Source organism: Pan paniscus, chromosome 7 (assembly GCF_029289425.2).
Source record: "Pan paniscus chromosome 7, NHGRI_mPanPan1-v2.0_pri, whole genome shotgun sequence".
Classification (NCBI taxonomy): Eukaryota; Metazoa; Chordata; class Mammalia; order Primates; family Hominidae; genus Pan; species Pan paniscus.
The window spans coordinates 57963631-57978859 of NC_073256.2; the positions used below are offsets into that span (position 1 = coordinate 57963631).

Sequence of the window (15229 nt, forward strand, 5' to 3'; positions counted from 1 at the left end):
TAGGCAAATATATACAAAGTTATATACAATGATATACAAAATATATAGAAATATATACAAAATAATTACATAGAATAATAAATACATGAAAAATAGTAAAGACATTGTTAGTCATTAGCAATGTGTATATTCAAACAAGATACTACAAGACACCCACTAGAATGGCTGTAATCAAATGACAGAAAATAACAAATATTGGTGAAAACATAGAGAAACAGGAACTCATAGACTGCTAGTAGGACCAAAAAATGGTGTTGCTACTTTGGGAAACAGTTTGACAGTCTCTTAAGCAGTTTAACATAAGTTTACCAATTGAACGAAGGATTCTACTCCTAGGTCTACTCACGATAAATGAAAACACGTATTTACAAAAATTCGCATATGGATGTCTATAGCAACATTATTCAACGACCAAAATCTGAAAACAACTCAAATATCTATAAACTAATTGACAAAAACTATGCTATATCCATACAATGGAATACTAGAGAGCAATAAACGTTGACAGAATACTCATACATACTACAATCTCAAAAACACTACTGTGCAAGAGAAGCTAAATACAAAACCCCACCCATTTTATCATTTTATTTCTAGAAAAGGTCCCAAAATGCAAATTTATAGAGACAGTAAGTAGATTAGTGGTTACCTGGGGCCAGCCACAGACATGGGGATTAACTATAAATGGATACCAGGGATCTTATCCTATGCTAATAGAAATGTCCTAAACTTGGGTTGTGGTGCTGGTTGCACAACTATGTAAATTTTCTTAAAATATCACTAAAGTGTACACTTAACATAGGTGAATTTTATGGTATGTACGTTATAAATTAAACCTCAATAAAGTTAAAAACAGAAAAGATCACCCTGATGAAGATAAACTCCCACCTAGTGGACAAGAAACATGTTTCTCCTGAATTTAGTGATTGTGGACTCAAGAGTTGTGTTAGTTGATAATAAGTGAAAAAAATGATTTCAGCATATCTGTAGGCCGTGGGAAATATTTATTAAAATGGTGTCCTTGAAGGTTTTACAGTGAGAATTGTAGAATGATGGAAATGTCATCCAGTATGTCAGTGGAGCAGATGACATCTCTAAAAAGAAAAAGTAAATAAGAATATGTAGGTGTTATTGAAAATAATATCACATGGTGAGAAACAATGTGGCATAACAGAACAAAACTGAAATCAGAATGTTTGGATTTAAATTTGTGTCTATACTTTTGTCTCTCATAATGTAATGTAGTTGTAAGACTATGCGCATGTAGCCTTTTCAGATTGGCTTTTTTCCATTACCAACATATATTTATAGTTCATCTATGTTCTATAGCTATAGTTCATGGCTTGGTAGCTAATTGCTTTTTATAGCTGGATAATATTCAATTATATGAATGTACCAGAGTTTACGTATGTATTTATCTATTGAAAGACATTTAATTTACTTCCCAATTTTGGCAATTATAAATAAATCTGTAATAAACCTTTAAAAAATAAAAAATTCCATTACCCATCTTGTCAAGTCACATTATAGGCTCACAATTTCCTAACTTTAACAACAGTGTTTGTTCTAATTATTTAACAGATATATATTTGGGGTGCAATGTATTTGAAAATTGTTTTTTTGAAATATGCTAATTCAGTAAGCTATTCTTTTTTATAATACATTTTATTTGAGATTGCCACAGATTTCTGGACACACACACACACATGCACACACATGAATAAGCAAAAAATAATAGATTGACCCTGAAAAAAGCATAATTTTCAAAAAATTATAAGGGCTACTCTCATAATATACAATTAATGTGTCAGAGTTTTATTCAACTCATTAATGAGGGAACTAGAAAGAATAATAGGCTTGTTCAAGAGTAAGTAACAAAACTAGATAAATAGGATTTGGAAACAAAAGAATGTTAGCATAATATTACTATGTTCAAAACTGGTTAATATCCACAGGAAAAAAACAATAACTTATTTGGTTATCTTTTCTAAATGACAGGAATTATTTCCTATTCTATCAGACAAAAACCTAAAAGTTAATATGTAACTTCACAAAGTCTATGACAATTAATCAATATTTCTTAGTTTCATTACTTTTTTTCTAGCCTCTATTTCATTTATTTCTGTTCTTATCTTTATTTCCTTTTTTCTACTAACTTTGGATTTTGCTTTTTCTAGTCCCTTGAGGTGTAATTACATTAGGTTGATTATTTGATATCTTTCTTCTTTTTTGATGTAGGTATTTATTGCTATAAACTTCCCCACTGGAATAATTTTTGCTGCATCTGATAAGTTTTAGTATATTGTGTGACTATTATTGTTTGTATCAAGATATTTCAAAATATTTTTAAATTTTCATTTTAAGTTCTTCTTTGATCCATTGATTGTTCAGCAGTATGTTGCTTAATTTTCATATACTTGTAAAATTTCCAAATTCCAAGTCCTGTTATTGACTTCTTGTCATATCAATGTGGTGAGAAAGATACTTGATACTATTTCAATTATTTTAAATTTTCTAAGACTTACTTTGCTGCCTGACATATGATCTATCCTGGAGCATATTTCACGTGTTCTTGAGAAAAATATATATTCTGTTGCTGTTTGATAGAATGTTTTTTATGTGTATATTAGGTCCATTTGGTCTAAAGTGTAGTTTGAGCCTGATGTTTTCTTATTAATTTTCTGTCTGGATTATCTGTCTGTTGTTGAAAGTGGAATATTGAAGCCCATTACGATTATTGTATTACAGTATATCTCTTCTTTAAAATCTATTAATATTGATATATATCATACTTTATATATTATATATATTATACACACACAATTACTACTAGACCTCAGAAATGAAGTTGATGGCAACACAATGATAGTGGGGGTCTTCAATACTCCACTGAGAGCACTAGAAAGGTCCAAGACAGAAAGTCAACAAAGAAACAATGGACTTAAAGTATACCCTAGAACAAATGGACTTAACACATATTTATAGAACATTCTACCCAACGACTGCAGAATGTACATTCTGTTCATCAGCACACGGAACATACTCCAAGATAGACCATATGATAGACCACAAAACAAGTCTCAATAAAGATAAGAAAATTGAAATCATTATCAAGTACTCTCTCAGACCACGGTGCAATACAATTGGAAATCAACTTCAAAAGGAACCCTCAAAACCATGCAAATATATCAAGCTGAATAACCTGATCCTGAATGATCATTGGGTCACCAATGAAATCAAGATGGAAATTTAAAAATTCTTTGAACTCAATGGTAATAGTACACAACCTATCAAAACCTCTGGGATACAGCAAAAGCAGTGCTAAGAGGAAAGTTCACAGCATTAAATGGCTACATCAAAAAGTCTGAAAGAGCACAAATAGGCAATCTAAGGTCACACCTCAAAAAACTCAGAAAGCAAGAACAAACCAAATCCAACCCCAGCAGAAAAAGAGAAATAACAAAGATCAGAGCAGAACTAAATGAAATTGAAATAAAAAAATACAAAAAATAAATGAAACAAAAAGTTGGTTCTTTGAAAAGATAAACAAATATGATAGACTGTTAGTGAGATTAACCAAGAAGAGAAGAGAGAGGATCCAAATAACCTCAATTAGAAACAAAATAGGAGACATTACAACTGATATTACAGACATACAAAAGATAATTCAAGGCTACTATAAACACCTTTATGTGCACAAACTAGAAAACCTAGAGGAGACAGATAAATTCCTGGAAATATACAACCCTCCTAGATTAAACCAGAAAGAAATAGAAGCTCTGAACAGATCGATAATGGGTAGCAAGATTGAAACAGTAATAAAAAAAATGCCAACAAAAAAAAAGTTCAGGACCACATGGATTCACAACTGAATTCTTTCAGACATTGAAAGAATTGGTGCCAATCCTACTGAAACTATTCCAAAAGATAGAGAAAGAGGGAATCCTCCCTAAATCATTCTATTAAGCCAGTATTACCCTAATACCAAAACCAGGAAAGGACATAACATAAAAAGAAAACTACAGACCAATATCACTGATGAACATAGAAGCAAAAATCCTCAACTCAATACTAGATAAATGAATTCAACAGCATATTAAAAAGATAATCTACCATGATCAAGCGGGTTTCAAACAAGGGATGCAGGGATGGTTTAACATACAGAAGTCAGCAAATGTGATACACTACATAAACAGAAGTGAAAACAAAAATCATATGATCCTCAGTAGATGCATAAAAGCATTTGACAAAATCCAGCATTCTTTTATGATTAAGACCTTCAGCAAAATTGGCATAGAAGGCACATACCTAAATGGGAAAAAGTTGAAAGCGTTCCCCCCTGAGAACTGGAACAAGATAAGGATGCTCACTTTCACCACTTCTATTAAACATAGTACTGAAAGTCCTAGCCAGAGCAATCAGATGAGAAAAACAAAAGGGTATCCAAATTGATAATGAGGAAGTCAAACCGTGGCTGTTCACCGATGATATGATCATATACCTAGAAAACCCTAGAGACTTATTAAAAAAGCTCCTGGATCTGATGAATGAATTCAATAAGTTTCTGGATACAAAATCAATGTACACAAACCAGTAGCACTGCTATCCACCAACAGCGACCAAGCTGAGAATCAAATTGAGAACTCAGCCCCCTTCACAACAGCTGCAAAAAGAAACCCTTAAGAATATACCTAACCAAAGAGGTGAAAGATCTCTACAAGGAAAACTACAAAACACTGGTGAAAGAAATCATAGATGACACAAACAAATGGAAACATCCCATGCTCATGGATGGGTAGAATCAATAATATGAAAATGACCATATGGCAAAAAACAATCTATAATTTCAATGCAATTTTCATCAAAATACCGTCATCGTTCTTCACAGAACTAGAAAAACAATCCTAAAATTTATAGGGAACACAAAAAGAGCCCACATAGCCAAAGCAAGACTAAGCAAAAAGAACAAATCTGCAAGTACCACATTACCAGACTTCACACTATACTACAAAGCTATAGTTACCAGAACAGCATGATACTGATATAAAAACAGGCAAGTAGACCAATAGAACAGAATAGAGGATGCAGAAATAAGGCCAAATACTTACAGCCACCTGAACTTCAACAAAGCAAACAAAAACATAAAGTGTGGAAAGGACACCCTATTCAACAAATGGTGCTGGGATAATTGGAAAGCCACATGTGGAAGAATGAAACTGGATCCTCATCACTCACCTTGTACAAAAATCAATCAAGATGAATTAAAGACTTAAATTTAACATCATCTGAACGATAAAATTCTAGAAGATAACATGGTAAAAACTCTTCTAGACATCGGCCTAGGCAAAGACTTCATGACTGAGGACCGAAAATCAAATGCAACTAAAACAAAGATAAATAGATGGGACTTAATTAAAAAGCTTCTGCACAGCAAAAGAAATGATCAGCAGAGTAAACAGGCAACACACAGAGTAGGAGAAAATCTTCACAAACTGTGCATCAAACAAAGGACCAATATCCAGAATCTACAAGGAATGCAAACAAATCAGCAAGAAAAACAACAGCAACAAATAATCCTATCAAAAAGTGGGCTAAGGACATGAATAGACAATTCTCAAAAGAAGATATACAAATGACCAACAAACATATGAAAAAATGCTCAACATCACTAATTATCAGGGAATTGAGAATCAAAGCCACAATGTGATACCACCTTACTCCTGCAAGAATGGCCATAATTAAAACTTTTTTTTTAAAAAATATGTTGGTGTGGATGTGGTGAAAAGGGAAAACTTTTACACTGCTGGTGGGAATGTGAACTAGTACAACCACTGTGGAAAGGACTATGGACATTCCTTAAATAACCAAAAGTAGATCCACCATTTGATCCAGCAATCCCACTGGGGGCACCTACCCAGAGGAAAATAAATCATTACATGGAAAAGACCCTTGCTTATGCATGTTTATAGCAGCACAATTCACAATTACAAAAATATGGAACCAGTCTAAATGACTATCAACCAACAAATGGACAAAGAACCAACAAGTGGATAAAGAATTTGTGGTATATATGTATGTATATATATATGTGTGTGTGTATTTATATATGTGTGTATATATACACACTATATATACATATATAGTGTATATGTGTATATATACACTATATACATATATAGTGTGTATATATATACATTATATACATATATAGTGTGTATATATACATATATACATATAGACATATATAGTGTGTGTATATATACATATATACATATACACATATACACATATATACATATACTCATATATATACACTATATATACACATATATATACACACACCTATATATACACATACATATATACACATATATACACATATATATACACATACATATATACACATACACATATACAATGGAATACTACTCAGCCATAAAAAGGAATGAAATAATGGCATTTGCAGTAACCTGGATGGAATTGGAGACTGTTATTCTAAGTGAAGTAACTCAAGAGTGGAAAACCAAACATCGTATGTTCTCACTTATAAGTGGGAGCTAAGCTATAAGGATGCAAAGGCATAAGAGTAATATAATGGACTCTGGAGATGTGTGGGAAAGTATGGGAGTGGGGTGAGGGATAAAAGACTACACATTGGGTGCAGTGTACACTGCTTGGGTCATGGGTGCACCAAAATTTCAGAAATCACACCTAAAGAACTTATCCATGTAGCCAAATCCCACCTGTTCTCCCAAACGATTGAAATAATTAATAATAATAATAATAAACGTGAGATCCAGAACAAAAAAAGATGAGCCCATGAGGTGCACTTCTTGAGCAACACAATTCAATTTATTTAATTTTACCTCAATGATCGTGAAAATGTAGTTTTTCAATATTCTAAAGTCACGACTGTCATATACCTACAAAGTAAAAATATTTTTAAAAGAATTTTCTCCGCCTCTCAGTGGAGGAGCCAGTAGGATGATAAAGCTTGATTCAAAGAGTATTTGAGGAAGTGAGTGTTCATAGGTATTTTTAAAAATGTTAGAATAGGCTGGGCGCAGTGGCTCATGCCTGTAATCCCAGTACTTTGGGAGGCCGAGGCGGGCGGATCACGAGGTCAGGAGATCGAGACCATCCTGGCTAACACGGTGAAACCCTGTCTCTACTAAAAAATACAACAAAAATTAGCCAGGCGTGGTGGTGTGCGCCTGTAGTCCCAGCTACTCGGGAGGCTGAGGCAGGAGAATGGCATGAACCCGGGAGGCGGAGCTTGTAGTGAGCCGAGATCACGCCACTGCACTCCAGCCTGGGTGACAGAGCAAGACTCCGTCTCAAAAAAAAAAAAAAAAAAAAAAAAAAGGTTGGAATCAAAGTACGATTGCCTTTTATACCAGTTCGTAAAAGGAAACAAATTCTGAAGAAACAAGTGTTGATACTTTCTCATTATACTTATGCAAATTTTCCTCTATAAACACTTTGAACCATTAGTTTTGAATTAAATGTTGACTCTGTAAGCTTGAGTGACAGTAGATATTGTATTTGTCTTCTCATGCATCACCTGGAAAATTTGTGTGAGACTTTTTACAGATAGCAAATACTTGAAAACTTAAGAAAAAGTTGGCGAAAAACAATTTTGAGAAGATAAATGTTATATAAGCTGGGCCTTCAGGACCTTTGAAAGCTAGGAAAAATTTTATTTACTTTGCATAGGATAATGACAATAACCATAAGAGACTGGGGCATGTGTTGAAGAAAGAAGAGTTTTCAGAGATGATGATTAGATGCTTCTTACCAAAAGTAAATTTGTAGAAAGGGAAGCCCGGAAGCAGATCAGAAATATGTAATTATGGAAGTTATTTTTAAGTTTTTTGCAACATGAAATTTGAAATAAATATGAAATAAACTTTCTCCTGCGTGTTCTTAGAATGTCTTCATCATTTATGTGATTAAATTTCTTGTGCATAAAAAAATGGGTAATGCTTATAAGAGAAGCTAGAAACTCAAAGATAAGCAGACATCCATAAAGGAAAGAAAGGCAAAATGGAGCTAGGGAATATAAAAATTACTTGTAATCCATTTTGGCTCTGCTCAGTTGGGCAGTTTCTGGTTTCTCCATATTAATCTTAAAGAAGAAATCAGCAGCCATTTATAAAACGATAAATCCTCATCATAAACATTTAAAAAATGTTGCAGGCTTTAAAAGGAGATATTTTAAGAATCCTGTGTGATGCATAGTTAACAAGAAGATTTAATTTTCTAATTGCTATTAGAAACTTAGGGAAAAAAATGGACCAGCATATAGAGCCTACAGAGAAATAAAACTTAAATATCATTGATATTTAAAGTTTTATGTTTCTCTTTCCTCCTAGTTCAAACCGGCTAATACGATTTATAGGAAATCAGTTGATAAAGAATGCGATTTCACTGACTATTACAATGGGGACCTTCCATACTGTTTGCCTGACACTTATGTACGTGATGGAGAATATTGTGATTCAGATGGAGCCTTCTGTTTTCAAGGAAAGTGTCGGACTTTTGACAAACAATGTGATGATTTAATTGGAAGAGGTAATAATCATAATTTTCTTCTTAGTCCCTAAATTCTGATTATTCCAAACTCTGTTATTGAATTTTATGGAACAAAAATGTAAACGTATGTGTTAATGACTGAATTCTTGCATAATGTATATTAGTGTTAAAGAAAAAACAAAATTATCTTTTCTTTTTCTTTTTTGAGACAGAGTTTCTCTCTGTCGCCCAGGCTGGAGTGCAGTGGCCTGATCTCAGCTCACTGTAACCTCCGCCTCCTGGGTTCAAGCGATCCTCCTGCCGCAGCCTACAGAGTAGCTGGGATAACAGGAGCACACCGTCATGGGTGGCTAAGTTTGTGTTTTCAGTAGAGACAGTGTTTCACCATGTTGGCCAGGCTTGTCTCAAACTCCTAGCCTCAAGTGATCTGCCCACATCGTGCTCCCAAAGTGCTGGGATTACAGGCATGAGCCACTGCGCCTGGCGCAAAAACAAAATTTTCATGATTGTGAAATACAACAACAAAAAACCTCTCTGAATTTATATGGAATTCTTGTTCCTACAGAAAAGAAACCTCAAGTGAAAATGCAGTTTTTCAAAATATTATATAGAATTTGTGGTGGGGGTTTAGTTTAAAGGAAACAAGGTTTCTTAATCAGAGGAAAGCAGGGCTAATCACTGATTAGTTGGGTTTCAAAGCACTTGCTGATAAGTGAGGGCTTCAGTTCATTAGCAATCTAGTCCATTTTGATAATTTCCTATAAATGTCATTTGCTTCATTGGAAGATACAAATTCCTGAACGTATGCAGTACATGTTCTCTGAGAGAGTGAAATTTTTCATTCTTAGCTCTCCTTTGAGGTCTTCTCTAACCAGGTCATAGATCTCCAAATATTGTCTACAGCAATGTGACTGCCAGGAATTTAAGGAGAAGGTGAGATGGGGGTTTTGATGATTTTCATAATTTTGTCCTGCTTTTCTAACAGAATCATTATTTGTACCATATGGCAAGACAATAGCTATAGACTTTAAAACATTGTTAACATACAAACAAAGAGCTGGGTCCAGTAGCTCATGCCTGTAATCCCAGCACTTTGGGAGGCCAAGGCGGGCGGATCACAAGGTCAGGAGTTCAAGACCAGCCTGGCCAACATGGCGAAACCCTGTCTCTACTAAAAATACAAAAATTAGCCGGGTGTGCTTGGGATGAGGCGGGATAATTGCTTGAATCCAGGAGGCCGAGGTTGCAGTGAGCTGAGATCACACCACTGCACTCCAGCCTGGGTGACAGAGCAAGACACCGTCTTGGAAAACAAAAACAAAAACAAAATCATACAAACGAATGACCAGTAAAATTAGGAGGAATGGGACAGTACTTCAGATCTATGATCTAATGTTTCTTTAAGTAAAGCCAGGACTCAATGCTAGGCAGATAAAATTAGAGCCACATAGTGGATTGCCAATCAGGTGTCTTCCGGGTTATGCCATTCACTGTGTATTTAGTATTATCAGTGATTTTGAGAGATTTTAAAGTCCTTTGTGAGAACTGTGGGAGTACACGGGTATTTGCCCCAAAGAGTACAGTTTTTTTTTTTGGAAGGCAAGCATGACTTCTAAAGCACCTTGATTTTAAAATAATGTATGTCCACTTCTAGTGACCATGTGTTCATGCATCTAGGATGTGATAATTCTGGACTTGACTACTAGTTTTTGTACTTATTTTTGAAAAACAATCTCACTTTGCTAGCCCCCTGAGGGCAATAGAAGCCTGATGAAAATTTACCCTCAATGGTAGCTGTATTTCAACGCATATTAAATCCAATTCTTTGTACAATAACATGCTATACGGGTTTGCAGCCTAGGAGCAATAGGCTACACCATATAGCCTAGGTGTGTGGCAGGCTATACCATCTAGGTTTGTTTAAGTACACTGTATAATGTTCACACAACAATGGATACATTGCTCAGAACATATCCTCATCAAACAACTGATGACTGTACTCAGTAAATATAAGGTAGTATTATTATTATTAGATTATGACATGTGTTCCCTACAAATATCCAGTTATTTGACTAGGTCATCTATGACCTGTCATGGTCGGCTAAAATGATCCTTGAGCAGGGTTTGATATAATTCTGAAGTAGGCATTAGTTTTGCATTGTAAAACCTATATGCTATTTGTAGGAAACAGACAATAAGAATTCTTATGCCACAGGCCTAATACAAATCATCATGCCCCCCCAAATTGTTGATTTCTGGACAAAATATACTAATGAAGTTGTCACATTGAAAGACATAGCTTATTTATCAAGCAATGGCATTTAAAATAGGGAAATCTGTAGATCTATGGTAAAAGAACGAGGTTAAGTATTAAGCTTTTTTTTTCAAAAAAATCAAACCAGTGAAGGAAAAACACCTCAAATGGTTACCACCTTTTTCTAAGCTCTTTACTAAATTTTGTTTTTGGAAATGTCTGGCCCCTACAGCATGCTCCTCTTCAGTGTTATCTCTGCAGATGCAGAAACTTCCTATTGTAGGTATAATGTAAAATGATGTTATTACCTTTGGTGTTATTTGGTTTGTGGTTATGTTTTCCCTAAAAAGGCTGAAAGTCTCATTAGTTGTAAAGTTCCATATATTATTAGAGGGCTTTATGACCAAGTTGAGTTGTATATCACCTAGACAAATGTTAAGTGCTAATCCAACAGTTATATAAGGGTTTCTCAACCTCAGCACTAGTGATAATGTAGGCCAGCTCATACTTTATTGTGAGAAGTGGGGGCAGGGAATGCTTCTCCTGTGCATTGTAGGATATTTGGCAGCGTCCTTGGCCTCTGCCCACTAGACAGGATGCCTGGAGAGACTTTTGGTTGTCCCAGCTTGGATGGGGTGAATCTTGGCTTCTAGTGAGTACAGGTCAGGGGTGCTGCTAAATGCTTTGTAATACACAGGATAGCCTCTACAACAAAGAATTATGTCTGCTGTGCTGCGTTGAGACCTCCTTCTCTAGAGACGGCCAGAAGTTTGACTACTTAAGCTGATTAAGACTCTGAAAAAGGATTATATTCCACACTAAAGTATGAACAGTCTTTGCAAAACTAACCTGGTAATGTTTCTTTTTCAATTTTTAAGATATGATTTATCAAAAACCATATTGGATCAATATTCTTATGAAAGTATCACAAAGATTGGCTCTGGGCATAGATATTTTCCAAACCATAGAAGCATGCTTACCAGGGACGTGTAAAAGATTTGCTGGATTATTGAATAGTTGTGTGAGAAGGAGAAATAAACAATATTTCATGATTATTTAATCAACTAATAAAATATGTTCAGGGTTTTCAGCATCTATATTTTTTAGCACTATAAAATTTAAATGTAAGCCTTATACAAGGTCTGAGGATGCTTCAACTAATTTATCTAAAGCTACAATTACTCTGGTTTTAAGAAACAGACTACAAACAGGTGATGGAGCTTTGATGAGCACTGGGCAGTTAGGTAAATATTCCTATAATGTGACTTGACCTTTAATGAACACATAGCCACTAACATTTATGATAATCTGGAAAACACAGTAAAGATGTGAAGGCTGCTTTGGGGTCCTGAAGGCATCTTTTACCTCTCAGTTCACTGAAAGATATTCTGAAATGTTTGAAAAAGTAAAATCATGTATGGAACTTAGTATTGCATAAAATTAGGAACCAATTGTATATTTAGCCATTTAATCCTGGACATCCTTAAATTTATAAATGTCTTTCAGAAGTTTCTTTTGGATAATTATGAATAGTCAACAATCTTTTGACTATTTCAGACAAAGTTCTTCCTTTGGCTGACAAATTATGGCTAGGTGATAAAATAGGATAGTGAAGCTTTTCTTTAAAAATTTTATACTTCCTTTTAGTCGATGGAATAGATAAATATATAGAGATAGCTTGAAAACTCCAAATAAGTACAGATAGGAGATCGCCTACTTTGGACGAAGGTAGATCTGGAAGGAAACTTTATATTTTGAGATGCTGATTTAAACCATGAGAAAAGTAAGGTGGATACTCAGGAAAGCCTTAATGTATTATTGTCGAAGTATTATTGTTCTGTAGCACCTTGTACATGTATGGATTGTGCTCCTTAACTGAGTGAAATTTACAGATCATGTTCTCCAAGTATGAAAGTCTGTGAAATTATTGAAGAGAGCTCTCTTGTCAATTAATAGTGGTAACAACAAATGATCGCTATTTCGATTACATATGACTAACATGATCAATGTAAACTACCTCTAAACTACTAAGTCAAAGTAATAGGACAGTTATTATAGATGTTTGAATTTTTCATAATTTTAAAATTAGACATAACTAAATATATAAAGGACTGAAGTAGATGAACATTGATGTTCTTTCTAATTTTAAAATTCAACAATTTTTATCTAGTGATTATTAGGATCTAATAATAACTATTAGGATCTAATAATCTAATAATAGATGATGACTCTAGTGTGGAGCAAGGAGAGTTAAATGAAGTGTTCTTTGTGTTTGTCATCATTATTGCACTAAAGATACTATTTTTCTACTGTTTCATTTGGAATAAGAGTAAACAGCATTTTCACAACGGGTAGGGAAGTAAGGCAGGAAGTAAATAATTTATAGGAAATAGAGAGGGCGACAGTTGCTTATTTGTCTAACAATACAGAAGCATTCTAATAATGTTGTTTGTTTTCTGTTTGCTGCAGAAGAAAGTCTTCTAGGCTTATAAAAAGGAGTTTGTTTTTTAATCCTAGCTCTGCCCCCAGAAACTTTTTAGTCCTGGGTAATTATAAACTTTCTTATGGATCACATTGTAATTTCCAGATTGAGTCTTTCATTTCTTTAATATAACTTAAATTCTGTATTGTAATTTACTTAAGTTTTTGTTGTTGTTCATAGGTTCAAGAGGTGCTCCGATTTTCTGTTATGATGAAATTAATACCAGAGGAGACAATTTTGGAAACTGTGGCACTGCACATTGTCTTTTTCAGTATGTATTTAGAAAATTATAAAACTGTTTGGAATGTAGGTTAGAGATTGTTAAAATCCTAGGAAATATATTATATGCAGTAAAATCGAATGTTGGGGGTCAGGTTTTCTTTATTACATCATCTGAGCTGGACAATATTATCCACTGCCTACAAGAACATTTGTTTAGCACCTATAATGTTAAAACAACAATGACCATAAAAATGGCCTCTGTTTATTGTTGTGATGAGCTAGACATTGTTATGCAGCTTATATATATTATATATTTATAATATAGGTTATATTATTCAATTTATGTATATCAAATGTGTATAAGAATTACTTATCCCATTTACTATTGAAAAAACTGAAGACCAGAGATCATTTTCTCAAATTTCAGCAGCTATTGTGGAACAGATCACAGCTGTCATAGTGTAAAAACCAGTAGTTTTTCACTTGCCAGATTGCCTCATGAAACAAAAAAGAATCATAACATAAGTCATTGTGCAAAAACATATGTACTGAGAGAAAATTGTTGAAATTTGGATTTAAATTAGTAAATCACTTTTTAAAAATTTCACTGTATCAGCAACATATGTTATCTCAATAAACAATAAGGTAATTTTTTTCTTCCTTGTGCTTCTAGACATATTCTATGTGCAAAATTATTCTGTACATGGGAACACAGAGACTTAATATCATGTCCAAATTTATCTGTGATTTATGCACATGTAGGAGACCAAACATGTGTGTCTACATACCTACCCAGGAGGATGCCACCTCCAGTAAATTCACCTATTTCAATCACATCATATTATTCAGCTGAAGACAGAGATGAAACATTTGTACAAGATGGTTCCATGTGTGGTCCTGATATGGTAATTAGAACTACACAAATTAAAGTGTTTTAAAATGATTTTTCTGGTTATACTCATTTTGACAATGTACTAACCAATGCATTTTCTTCCATTTTTTCTTGTGGTAAAATGCACGTAATATAAAAATTGCCATTTTAACCTTTTTAAGTGTACAATTCAGTGGTATTATATACATTCATAATGCTGTAAAACCATCACCACCCTCTATCTTCATAAATCTTTTCATTTCGTAAAACTGAAACTCATTTCATTAAACAATAACTCCCCATTCCTACCTCCTCTGATCCCCTGAAAAACCACCATTCTACTTTCTGACTCTATAAATTTGACTATTATAGGTATCTCACATAAGAGGAATAATATAGTATTTTTCTTTCTGACTGGCTTATTTCACTTAGCATAAGGCCCTCAAGTTTCAGCTATACTGTAGTATGTCAGAATTTCCTTCATTTTTAAAGCTGACTACTATTCTGTTGTACGTACATTCTGCATTTTGTTTATCTATTCATCTGTTGATGAACATTTGGAATCATTCCATGTTTTAGCTATTATAAACAATGCCACTATAATCATGGCAGTATAAATATGTCTTCAAAACTGTGCTTTCAATTTCTGGGGGTATATACCTGGAAGTAGAATTGCTGGATCACATGGTAGTTCTATTTTTAAATTTTTGAGGAACTGCTCCACTGTCTTCCATGGTGGCTATACCATTTTACATTTCTACTAGCCATGCATAATGATTCCAGTTTCTCCACATCCTCAACAACGCTTACTTTCCGTTTTTTTTTTCGATAGTAGTCATCCTAATGGGTGTGAAGTGGTATCTCA

The 15229-nt window shown here is 34.0% G+C and overlaps 1 protein-coding gene across 1 annotated transcript in view; it reads left to right on the forward strand.

The window, feature by feature from the left end:
• The window catches only part of LOC100982897 (disintegrin and metalloproteinase domain-containing protein 5), a 121426-nt gene that overhangs the window by 80554 nt on the left and 25643 nt on the right, over positions 1–15229 (forward strand). Inside the window, exons 14-16 of the mRNA XM_003823322.6 lie at positions 8376–8574; positions 13452–13542; positions 14167–14398. Of these exons, the coding sequence (XP_003823370.5) occupies positions 8376–8574; positions 13452–13542; positions 14167–14398 (522 nt within the window). The remainder of the gene's footprint in view (positions 1–8375; positions 8575–13451; positions 13543–14166; positions 14399–15229) is intronic.